Source organism: Benincasa hispida, chromosome 9, assembly GCF_027475165.1.
Source record: "Benincasa hispida cultivar pf3 chromosome 9, pf3_genome.v1.1, whole genome shotgun sequence".
NCBI lineage: Eukaryota > Viridiplantae > Streptophyta > Magnoliopsida > Cucurbitales > Cucurbitaceae > Benincasa > Benincasa hispida.
The window spans coordinates 45,130,683-45,143,174 of NC_143486.1; the positions used below are offsets into that span (position 1 = coordinate 45,130,683).

Genomic DNA, 12,492 nt, shown 5'->3' on the forward strand with positions numbered 1-12,492 from the left:
CGTCTAGAAGTGATCAAATCTTACAGTGGAAGCGTATAAATGCTTTTGTTTTTATTTTGGGAAGATGAAATTTTAGAAAATAGTAGATCAAGCATAAATTTAAGAGGGAAGATGAAAACATTACCTTTGAAGAACCGTTTTTCAATCCTTTCCAGGTTTTAAGAGTTTCGCCAATTCTTTCTTCATGTACTGATCTCCCACGAACAGTATGAATACACCACCACCAGGTCTTCCCTGTTATTCTCTTGGCAAGGACCGATATTTGCATATTCTGCTTGAATATATGTCTGAAATTATTATACTTTCTTATTGTATACCTTTTTCTTCGTCTTAATTGGTTAGTGACAACATTGTTTGATCCTTAATAGTTTTTTTTTCTGTTATTCCTTGATGTCCTCTTGTTGTACTTATTATTATTTTTTCCATTAATGGAGCTATTTGATCTTCATCACTATCTCCAGAGATTAGAAAAACAAACGAAAAGAACAATAGCTCCCTTTCTCTTGATTAATAGTTGCTTATCATTTGATGATTATCTTTAAGTTGGATTATCTACAAGCTCCCTTGTTAGATTTGGTTCAAGATACTCCCTTCCTTGTTTAAAGTATTAATCAGCTTCTACTCCTCAAAGAACCGGTTGATACACGAATGACTCAAATGTTTTGAGTAAATGAGCACAAACTCACACACATATAAGTCAATTTTTTTTTAACTGAGATGAACAACTAAAGAATATCCAGAAGAATAAGGGAGCGAATAACATTCATAAATCTTACATGAAAAATCCTTAAACAAATTAGGTAAAAACTACTAGCAAGGATAAAAAAAATTTCCACTATATAAAATAGGAGTGATAAACTTTCTTTCTTATAAAGAAATCGCAAGCTCTCTTACAAGAATAAACTTTTTATTTTTTATCTCATATTTTGTTCACTTATTGGTGATTTTGGATGACTGGGCAACTATGGATCTCCTCCTATTTATAGCCAAAAGAAACTTGACCATCAAGTAAATCCAATGACTCCAATTTGTTTTGATCAATGCAAATGATCCAATAGCTCCAAGTTGTCCTTGATCAATGTGAAAGAACTGATCTTCATAAATTGATCTTGGACAAAGTGTAAGATTCGATGATTCAAAATTATCTTATAAGATACTTCTTGAATAAAAGAAGGAGACTTTTTAACATAAATTTATGGGTATAAATTGATATTTGCCGTAATAGATTTAATAATAATTAAGTTCTTCATCTATTTCATTTTTGTCAATTAATTTTTTTTAAAATATTTTGGTACAGTAACATTTTATTTTTAACCATTTAAACTTAACATTAACATTAAAAAAAATAATAACAAATAAATAAATAAAAAACTCTACTTTCATCCCTACCATCAATATCCAGTTAATCATTTAACAAAACTAAAATTACTTGCACCTATTTTCATACATGTGACAGCCCCTATGTTTGTATAAGATGATGCTAATTACAAGAATGGTCCCACTAAAATATCTTTCAAATGGTCAACATAAATAGATGTATTTAATTTATTATTTTTCTAATTCAATAATATTTAGAGTGGGGAGATTCAAACTCCTTTAACTCTTGATTATGGGTAGAATTAATTAAATAATTATAAATTTATTGTCTGGATTATAAAATAATAAAAATAAATATATATATTTTAAATGATAAAATTATTAAAAATATATATAAATAATAGCAAAACATCACAATTTATCTGCGATAGTGTGTCTATCGTGTCATGTGTAGTCTAGTACGATTTATAGTAAATAGACAACAAAATTTTATTATATTTATAAATATTTTTTTATATTTTTTTATATTTGAAAATAACCCAAAATAAATTTATGGAATAAAAAAATCAATGAGGTTTAGACTTCACAATAAAATAATCAAAAATAATTTTTCAATAAATAAATCTGGAGGGAAAATGACTAAGAGACATGGAGGCTTCCCTCCCATTTTCCTTTATCTTCCCCTCTTTCTTCCTTCCATTTTCACTCTTCTTCATGATCAGAAACTTCACCATAGCTTCAATCTTCGTCTTCGATTTCCATTTCAGGTGATCATTCTATCTTCCTGTTTTCTTCATTTCTGATTTCTTCCGTTTTACGAACTGATTTTGGCATCCTATTGCGCCGTCCGATCTGAGGAAGAAGGATGTTAATGCAAAACGCGCGCCGGAAGTTTTTCCGGCGCCTTCTGCCGTACTTTTCCGGCTAAAAACCGCCGACGTTTGGCGGTTCTTACTAACTAAATGAGTTTTCTTGAATAGAACCTAATTTATAGTAGGTTCGTTACTCGATTCTCTGTTTGTTTATCTCGATCGAGTTTCAAATGTTAGTGGTCGATTTGATTTGAGATTTGTGTTGTGTGTGAGGTGTGGTGTGGTGTGGTGTTTATTTGAGTGCCTTGACTTACTTTTCAGATATGGAATTGGTTTGGATTTTGGAACTTGACTGATTATTGTTTAGTTTATTTGTAGAAGAGTGAGAGTTTTGTTGAATGCGTTTTGAAAATGTTATTTAGAATTTGTGACTGCTTTTTGATTTATTTGTGAGGTAGAAGACAATGGAAGAAATGAAGTTGAGTGTGCATTATTGCAGTGTTTATTAAGTACGAAGGAATATATGATGGAGGCTATGAGGTACTTGGTTATGTCAGAATTGTCTATTTATTTTGATACAGTTCTTATCTTTTTAAATTTTTGTCAATCAATAACTTAAATAATATTTCATTGATTCAGAAAGAGCTAAAGGGAGCCAGTGTAGCAACAAACCTGGCCTACAAATTCTAATTTGTGAGTGGATATATTTCTTTTGATCCTGTGCCTTAACCTCTTACCAAAATATATTTTATTGTATAAACTAGTGAATTTATTTTCATCATTATCTTGGTTTTTGGGCTGTTAGTTCAAACAACATCTCTGAATTCGAGATAGAATTTGAATCTTTGACTTTTTCTTATAGGTAGGTAGACCAATTAAGCAAAGTTGAAATTATACTAATACGTTAATACTGTAGAATTAATTAAACATTTAGTTCAATTGAAAACACAAAAGACAACCCTTGCATTAAGTTTCTATATACTTAAAATATATATTATACCAAAGTATATTTTATTGTATATATTAGTAAATTTGTTAAATCATTGTCCTGGTTGTTGGGGTCTTAGTTCAACAACATCATTAGCTTGGTTTTTGGGTTCTTAGTTCAACATCATGTATGAGTGGATGGGAATTTGAGTCACTTCACCTCTTGGTCATGTATATGTAAATTAATTAAATAACGATCAGATTAACATTAATATAGTTTAATCTTCGGGAATAAATTTTTTCGGTCAATATTGTAGAATTTATTAAAAATTTAGTTCAATTGAAAAAAAGACACCCATGCATTAAGTTTCTAAATACTTGAATTATTATTAAAAACAATAAAAATGATTATTATAACATTTGACTTGAAATCACTAGAATACCTTTGCCAAATGGTTTTCTTTTTGCAGCTTGTGATTTTCTTCATTTATTTGGTGATAATTCTTTGTCATTTTTGTAGGTTAATAGCAAATGCTCTTGTTTTTTCCAAGTAGTTTGCTCTCGTTGCATGTGTCATTATGTGCACATATTATAAATTCATTCCTAACACAATCTATTTATTCATATTGGGAATTGAAATGACATAGACGTATATTTTATTTTTGTTTTTTAGTTTGCATATGGATATTTCAATGCTAGTATTTTCTCTTTTGTATGTCTATGTAACTATGGTTTTTCTAAAGGTAAGTATTGATTAAAGTTGTTCTAGTTTACCTATAAGATTAATCCATTAACAAATATGATTTTTTTAAAGCTATAACGTTAGAAATATTACATCAGAATTGAACGTTGTATGATTAATGTATCAAAGTTCTGATGTGTTGGGTACATTTTATGTTTATTTTATCCATAAATTTCATTCATACACGTAATTACCTTTCCGATATTCTTAAATATATGGGCATATAGGTACTTTCCACATAAAAGGCATATATGTTGTTTCTTTTATTTATTTCTTTATTTTGGAAAGAATATATTGTTTCAATTGATTCGCAGTGCACGTGCACGGTTTTTTATATTTTGGAGAAAAACATTGGGTTATTCACTTTTTATATTTGTTTGGTTGTGAATTCTAGAGGGATAAGTGGACATGTATCTGTCTTTTTTGTTTCAACGCTTATGAAGTTGGAAATACAATTTTGGTCATAAGAAGCAAAAGAAACTTGGAGTTGAGTTCAGTCTCCAGTCTTGTTGGCCTTCAAGTGCCAACTCTTCCAACCAACGCTCGTATTTGACCCGTCCCACCCACTCAGTATTCGTATGGTCACACATGGTGGGTCATGTCGAAAAGAAAAAAGATTTTAACTTTTCGGTTTCCCATGGTTTAAAGAAATCATAAAAAGTAGAAAATCTTGGATATAATAAAGTCGAAAGATAAAGTTATCAATCATCGAAACGCCAACAAATGGATCCATTTCTTTTTGCCGTCCCTTTCCGTCTGCCCGTCCTTCCTTCCCCCTCTCGTTGCTTTCGTTCCTGCTTATCTCTATACCCTTATGCTGCTACCACGTAAATGGAAAAGCAAGTTCGAAACCCATCTATTTCTCCATCATTTTCATTCACTCTAAGCTCTTAACATTCAACTATTTGTCAATATGTGCGTGTGTTAAGTAGTAGGCCATAGCTGCCACTTAGTATGTCACTTCTGCTTTTCTAAGCACAAATATATGTCACTGTGTGTATATAATACAACATGGTATGGGCGTGCATGTATATCTTAATAAAATAAAATAGCTGTTCAAAAGTACTCGAGCATTACATCGTATTTTATTTCCTTTTTTGGGTAAACAATTAAAACTCGAGATTCCTGCCTGGTTGTCTCCGTCTTCCTTCGTCTTCTTATACATTCCTAGCTTTTGCTTGGTTCATCTAACTCCTGCACTTAGAGTCAGACTTCTAGACAAGCGTAGGAAGGTACGTTTCGTGCCGATCAAAAAGTTTCAAACATATTTTAATCAACTCGTATGTCATCAAGAGTTAAATTCTTTTGGTTGTTTTCTTTTCTACTCTGTTTTCATATTCCTTGTTCTAAATGCCACACTTTCTATTGGAGGTCTGTTTGCCTTGTTGATGTAGCTGATGGATTCATTGATAAATTTTATAACATGGATTTCTCTTTGTTCATTATTTGATCGAGTGTTTCCATGCAGCTTATACGCCTCGTAGAGATTTTTTTTTTTTAAAAAAAATAATTTCTTGGTTGGAAAAAATGGAAGACGGAAACCCAGATGCTTCTTCGAACAAAGCGCTCTCTGTTTCTCAGGTACAGAAACGGACCAAAAATTTAACTCAATCACCCCCCCTCCCCCCACCCCCCCTCCCGGTTTTTCTTCAGGATTTGAAGATTCTATCACGACTAATTACAGGTGGTAGAAGAGTCGAAAGAGCTGTGGGGTTTGACCTTTCCAGTCACTGCCATGAACTTCTTGGTGTTTTTCAGGCAGGTGGTCTCTGTTTTGTTCTTGGGCAGAATTGGAAGCCTGGAGCTAGCAGGTGGTGCACTTGCTATAGGATTTACAAATATCACAGGCTATTCTGTTATGGTGGGTTTAGCCGCTGGGTTGGAACCCATATGCAGCCAAGCCTACGGAAGTAAAAATTGGGATCTCCTCTGTCTCTCTCTGCAACGCATGATCTTAATCCTCCTCTTTGCAACTATACCCATCGGTTTTCTCTGGCTCAACCTTGACAACATCATGGTATTTTTAGGTCAAGATCAACAAATCACAAGTATGGCGGCTATTTACTGTATTTATTCTCTTCCGGACCTTTTAACAAACACCTTGTTGCAACCGTTAAAAATATTTCTGAGGTCACAAAAGGACACGAAACCCATGATGTATTGCACTCTAGTAGCAGTTGGCCTTCATGTGCCTCTGAACTATATGATGGTGGTGGTGCTGGGGATGGGGATACAAGGAGTGGCAATGGCTTCGGTGCTCACAAATTTGAACATTGTGGGATTGATGTCCGGATACGTGTGGGTGTGGGGAAGGAAAGGGGAGATGAGATGGACGTTGAAGTTGGGAGAGGTTTGTGGAGGCGTGGGGCCAGTGATGAAATTGGCTGTACCGAGTTGCTTGGGAATATGTTTGGAGTGGTGGTGGTATGAAATAGTGACAGTGCTGTCTGGTTATTTATCCAATCCAACGTCGGCTGTGGCCGCCACTGGGATTCTCATCCAAACTACAAGCATGATGTACACCGTTCCCCTTGCTCTCTCTGGTTGCGTCTCCACCAGGGTAAGTTTCCTCTCCAATCTCTCTCTCTCTCTTTTTTTTTTTGGCTCTTTTTTCTCCGTCTTATCTATAAATCTAAAAAAAATTGTGCAAATATTAATTGCCTAAAATTTATCTCTACGTTTGCCAATTGTTATTATGATTATCTTTGCGTATTATGTAATCATTAATTTTTGATAAGTAACATGCTTGTTTATCATGTCAAACTTGGCAAAACAATTATTATGCTGGTTGAACATTTGTCAATTGTACAGTTTGTCAGTCATTATCCCGTCATGGTCAACTGGTAAAAACCTTCAATGGAGTAAAATTATATATAGACAAATTTGCACCTATAAAACACGTCATATTCTAATCCAATATGTTGATATGGAACCTTTCATTTTCAGCCGTCTCTCTCTTCTTTGTTTAGGCTGATTAGCATTTGTAAGACATTTTGTATTCTTACACGGATGTATATGATGGAATTCCAAGAGGGCTTGAGATGCTCAGTGCGTTTTCCCATGTTAGATTAGACTCTAGTGGTTCTTACTCTGGAGGTGGTCTCCGTCCACTGCTCGTTCTGGTATCTCTCTGTTTAGGTAGAACACTCCTTTCGATGTATTTTGACAAATTGTTTAGCCGCCGTTCACCTTCAGCGCAAGAGCACCCATCAGTGATAGCTATCACGCACTCTTGAAAGAGTGGTTTTTTTTCTCTAGGTAAACTTTCTGGCTATCTCTTTACTATAAATTTTTAATGGCTGAGCGGTTTAGGGTCCTTAGGTTTCTTCTTGTCGATGATGAAACTTTTCCTCCTCATTATCTTACTTGTCACCCTATATCAAGATTAACTCTTGTTATTTTGGGGTCATATCTAGTATTAAGATTTTGCCCCGATTTGTTACCTGCCTTTGCGGCTTGCCGAATCAATACTATACTAATTCCGGCAGTTTGATTATCAGATAAGCCCAGTAAGGTGTCTGTTCTTCCAAGTTCCAATTGAAAAATAAAGGAAGATATTTTGTTCATCCTTTTCATTCGTAGGAGCTGGATTCTTCAGGTCTTTTGTTTACAGTTTACCTTTTGTTTCCATGTTCCTGGTTCAGTAGAGATTTCCGCCTAGAGTACATGCCATTTCTCAGAGAGGATTTCTTCAAACCTGTTTCTTAAATTGGAAAAAGTGGCAAATCAAGACCCAATTTCTTCTTCGCCCCCACTTCAATGTTTCAGATGTAGAAAGAAACAAAAGATGAATCTTGCTCTTTGCTGGAGATTGTACTAATTATGAGATGGCGAAGTTGTGGCCTGCATTCTTACCTTGACCTTCTAAGCAATCCCTTATTGCAACTAGGCAAAGCATGTGTGGTCTCTGTTAGGCTTGGAATTAGAACATATTGACTTTATATAGCCTACGTTTGAATTACAAATAAAATAAAATAAAAGAAGATAACTGCAATGGATAACATCTTTAGGGATATAACAATATTTTAAAAAATTGCAAATATAGCAAAGTCTATAGTAATGGACTTCTATTATTGATAAACTTTTATCAACATTATGGTCTATCACTGATAGACTATCTAAATTTTGTCATATTTAGAATTTTTTTTTTTTACATTATGTTATATCTGTAAATATTTTGGATCTCATTGTTATATTTGTAAGAGTTTCAAAATAAAAAATAATAAAAAAAAATTATTGAAATATGAGATTGTGTGCCAATTTAAAATTTTAGCATCTAAGTGAATTTCATAACTTTGGTTTATAGATAATTTTTTTTCTTAACCTCAAGTTAAACCCTTTAATCCAAATGAATCCAACACAATCCAAATCTAAGTTCTCCATTAATATTGGGGTTTTAATCACAATAATTACAATGTGGGATAATAATGAAGTATATAGCAACAACTTTTAAGAATTACAAATAGTCAAATCTATCAACGATAAGACTCTTACCAACAATATAGTTATTGTGGATAAACTTCAAAAAAAATCTAAAAGAAAATCTAAATTTTACTATGGATGCAAATTCTTCTCTATTGTATTTTAGACATAATTATTATATTTACTATAGTCCATTTTAATTATATTAGCGTTAAGCGTTTATTTGGGCACATGATGCCTATTTGTGCGTCTGGGAGGGCATAGCCACGATGCTAAGGTAGCATGGGTTTTGAAGAACCCGAGGGGGTGAGAACAGGGCAGCTTGTGTACGGAGGGACAGAGGCCTGTTCCCTTGATGATTGAAAAGGTTGTGCATGATGGGTCCAGTAAGAATTTTTTTAGTCAGAGTGGTTGAGATACACTCTTTTTTTTTCTGAACTTTGAGGTTTAAATTCTTATAGTATTAAAAAAAAAAAACCCCAGCTAACTAGTATTATCTCGTCTAGATAATGCTCTCATTTATTGTTGATCATGTCAACAAAGTTTTATTTTGCTTAGAGAAAAAAAATATATATAATTAATATATAAGTGAAGATAATTTTTTACATTGGTACGAGACCTTTTGGATGAAGCTAAAAATAAAATTATGAGAGTATTATGTCCAAAGTGTATATTAGTATTACACCAATTTAGAGATAAGTGGAGTATTCTTTATCATAGTCTAAACCTAGTCGTGTCAAAAAAATCCCCGAATCTCAAATAAGGAGAATGAGTTGGTTTTTGCTTAACTATGATTTAAATTAGGACTATTATTTCTAATGATATGAGACAAGTGCAACTAAAAGTGAAATTATAAGAATTTATGTTCAAAGTAAACAATATTATACCAAAATAGAGGTAGATAGAAGGTTTATTGTCCTATTAAGTATTATTTTAAAAAGAAGATTTGAAGTACAATACAAGTATTGAAGCATTATATAGGAAGAAAAATCTTACAGTGTGAATGAAAAGAGTATTTGAGTATTGAAATTTTTTTGCTGGTGTGAGACGGGGGGAACAACGGTTTGGTGATTGCCCAACCTCACATTCTAGTAAAATTTTCATCCAAACTGTTGTGTACAATCTACACGGCACTTGGATGTCATTTTTGTGCATTCCATCTGTTAGTGCTTGTGAACAAATGGAGTAAGATTGCATAGATTGAGAAGGATAATAATAGAGGAGGAAGAGAATTATGTATAGTAATTTTATGTGTATCATCCTTAAGTAAATTAAGATAAATACTACAGGTAAAGATAGAAGAAATCCACTACAGTAAAGATAGAAGAAATCCACCATGTAAAATAGGAGTTACAAACTTTCTTTTTTACAGAGAAAGAGCAAACTTTCTTATTAGAAGAAATCTCTATTATATTTCATAAATCACATGATTTAACATTAGTAACCATGACTCTCCACCTATTTATCTCAAGAAAACTTAGGCATCAAGCAAACCAATGATCCAAAATCAACTTTGAATAATGTAAAAGATCTAATGGTCAAAAATTGACCTTGGACAATATGAAAGATCTACAGATCACAAGTTGATCTTGGACAAAGTATAAGATTTAATATAACTCCTAAACTTTCCAGAAAACTTCTTAAAGATAATATTATTTAACAGATTTTTCATATTATGGGTTTATAACTTGTGTCTACCATATATACACGTTTAATGTGTACAGTGTATTAATGGAGTACTAACTTTTTTTTCAGTTTTTCTCATTTGTATATAGAGGATAGTTTCTTGGTTTTTTCCTTTCCTTTTTGATAAGGAAGATAGCTTCAAGTTAGTTTAGTTAGTTTTGTTAGTTTCAAGTTTATTGGCTTAAAAAAAAATGTTTTTCAATACAATCATTTTTATTTGAACTCTTTTGATAAAAAATATTTAAAAGCTATTTTGAGTAGTTTTTAAACATTTTATTTTTTTTTTTCAAAATTAAATCAAACACACCTTTCATATTTTAGGTAGATTTTTCTTATTTCTTTAATTTGTATGTAGTTAAGTATGCTAAACTCTAAACTCAAATTCCAAAATAACGCTCTTTAATACTATTAAATGAATATTTTAAAAACATCAAAATTATAAGTTATTTCACAAAATAAAAATGAAGAAAAAGAAAAAGAAATCCAATACGTCTTGATCTGATTAGCAAGCATGTAATGTACATGGGAAATGGCAGGTAGGGAATGAACTGGGAAGTGGAAAGCCATGGAAAGCGAAAGTTGCAGCAATGGTAGCATTGGGATGCGCATTTGTGATAGGCGTAATCAACGTGACGTGGACGGTGATTCTTAGGCAGACATGGGCCACACTTTTCACACATGATGTCTTGGTTAAATCATTGGTCTCTTCTGCTTTGCCAATCATAGGCCTCTGTGAGCTTTTCAACTGCCCCCAGACCACCGGCTACGGCATCCTACGTGGCACTGCCCGTCCTGCTGTGGGTGCTCGTATCAACTTGGCTTCCTTTTACCTTGTGGGCACCCCTGTTGCTGTGGGCCTCGCCTTTGGGCTTAAACTTGGCTTTGTCGGGCTTTGGTTTGGGCTTCTCTCGGCCCAAGTCGCTTGTGCTGTGTCCATGCTCTATGTGGTTCTTGCCAACACTGATTGGGAGGCTGAGGCTTTGAAGGCTAAGAAGCTTGCTGGTTTGGAAATGACTGCCACTAGTGCTGCTCAGGAGGAAAGTAAGGAGTTGCTTGTCGATGAAAATGGCCATCAACATTATATTTTCTAGAGAGAAAAACTGTATTTTTTTTTTTTTTTTTGGCTTTTTGGCTTTTTGGATTTTTGGGTGTGGGTTTAACACCTTAGAGAATGTTGTAGAGTTCCAAGTGATGAATGATGGGTTGTTGTCAGTTGGGGAAAGGTTTTGAATCAGTGCTGTGCTTCTGATTTTGTGTAAGGTCTTCAATTATGTTTCTTTGCTTTTTTGTCTTGTGATCATGCACAACTTTTGATTTAAAGGTTCCAAGTGATTCTTATGTTGTCGTAATGATAGAAATCCAATCCATTAAATCCAATTTATATAGAACATGCATATTTGTAGGTCGCTTTGAATTTAGCAGGGGAGAACAACATTCAATACATCTATATTTACATATCCACATTGAAAATTTGGTTCAAACGTAATGAAAATTAACCGTGATTGAATCAATTGCAAAGAAAATGAATATTTTTTTATGGTGTTTTTGACAAACATACCACAATCGTAATCAAAAGTTCATTATTGTGATTTACTTCCATATAAAAATGTAATGAAATATAGACTGTTATCATAATGCTCTTTTGTGTTTCATTAAAATGCATAATTAAAGAATATGTTATAAGAATTTAAATGCTCTTTTTTATTTTTATATTTACTATTTCAAAAAAAAAAAAAAACTATTTACTTATCCAAATTGTTATATTTGGAAAAAAATACTTAAATTAAAATTATAAAATGTAGAATTTTAAAAACATAATTATCTTAAATCTCACCCGTCTAATTCAAATTTAAATTTTGAAAAAAAATACATAATGCAAATACTATTAAATTTAATTATTTTTTTTAAATAAAAAATTTCAAAACAAAAACTTATTTGATTTAATAGGATATTATTACTTTGGTTTATTTTTAAATGATATTCTTGTATGGACTAAACCAAAAATCATGGGAAAATATTTATGTCGATCTCGTTCACGTAAATGTATTAACAAATGGCCAAAAATCATGCATAAAAGATAAAATCAATAAGTCAATCTAGTTTTCGAAAATATGACCTAACAAAAATAATGGATTAAAAAAGAAAAAACTTTTATTATGAATCCCGATATGAATATGAATATGGATCTCTAATTATAAATATAGATCTCTAAAGAAAAAGGAAAGATTGTGAAAAGTAGACTAAAAAGATTGTATGGATCCCACATAATAATCAATAAGAATGAGATTGAAGACCCTTTTGAATATGTTGTAGGATTATAGAATGATTATAGATCTTAGAGTAGAGTGTACACTTGATTCTCATTATAAAATGTGAACACAATCAATTGTTATGAGGTTTGTGTCTTACATTTCCTTATTTCTATTGGTTGATTACTTTTTTTAATACTACAATAAATGAGGGATTTGAACCACAAACCCATGGTCGTTAATATATATTATATGCTAGGTTGAATTATATTTGTTTGGACTATTAATTGAGACTGCATTCACAAATTCATAAACATAGTGGAATTATTCTTTATTA

At 32.3% G+C, this 12,492-nt stretch overlaps 1 protein-coding gene and 1 long non-coding RNA gene across 6 annotated transcripts; both read left to right on the top strand.

The window, feature by feature from the left end:
* The first annotated feature begins 1,934 nt into the window (after nt 1–1,934).
* LOC120085298 (MATE efflux family protein) lies at nt 1,935–11,255 on the top strand. 5 transcript variants are annotated; one of them, XM_039041213.2, is made up of 6 exons: nt 1,935–2,084; nt 2,588–2,669; nt 2,769–2,822; nt 5,267–5,379; nt 5,483–6,358; nt 10,443–11,255. In XM_039041213.2, exons 4-6 carry the CDS (start codon nt 5,326–5,328, stop codon nt 10,995–10,997), a joined length of 1,485 nt encoding a protein of 494 aa, XP_038897141.1. In that variant the 5' UTR covers nt 1,935–2,084; nt 2,588–2,669; nt 2,769–2,822; nt 5,267–5,325; the 3' UTR covers nt 10,998–11,255. The 5 variants fall into 5 exon arrangements, with proteins under 5 accessions (XP_038897141.1, XP_038897140.1, XP_038897142.1 ...); XM_039041212.2 differs by having other exon boundaries at nt 2,032–2,669; XM_039041214.2 differs by lacking the exons at nt 1,935–2,084; nt 2,588–2,669; nt 2,769–2,822 and adding an exon at nt 4,514–5,030.
* LOC150033849 (uncharacterized) lies at nt 6,842–7,652 on the top strand. Its single transcript, XR_016531712.1, has 2 exons — nt 6,842–7,056; nt 7,299–7,652. It is a non-coding gene; the product is annotated as an uncharacterized LOC150033849 (long non-coding RNA).
* Nucleotides 11,256–12,492: the final 1,237 nt, after the last annotated feature.

Coding starts and splice junctions, on each gene's coding strand:
- LOC120085298 (XM_039041213.2), top strand. CDS start 5,326: ATGGAAGACGGAAACCCAGATGCTTCTTCGAACAAAGCGCTCTCTGTT. Junction 5,380..5,482: donor AAGCGCTCTCTGTTTCTCAG/GTACAGAAACGG, acceptor GACTAATTACAG/GTGGTAGAAGAGTCGAAAGA. Junction 6,359..10,442: donor CTGGTTGCGTCTCCACCAGG/GTAAGTTTCCTC, acceptor GGGAAATGGCAG/GTAGGGAATGAACTGGGAAG.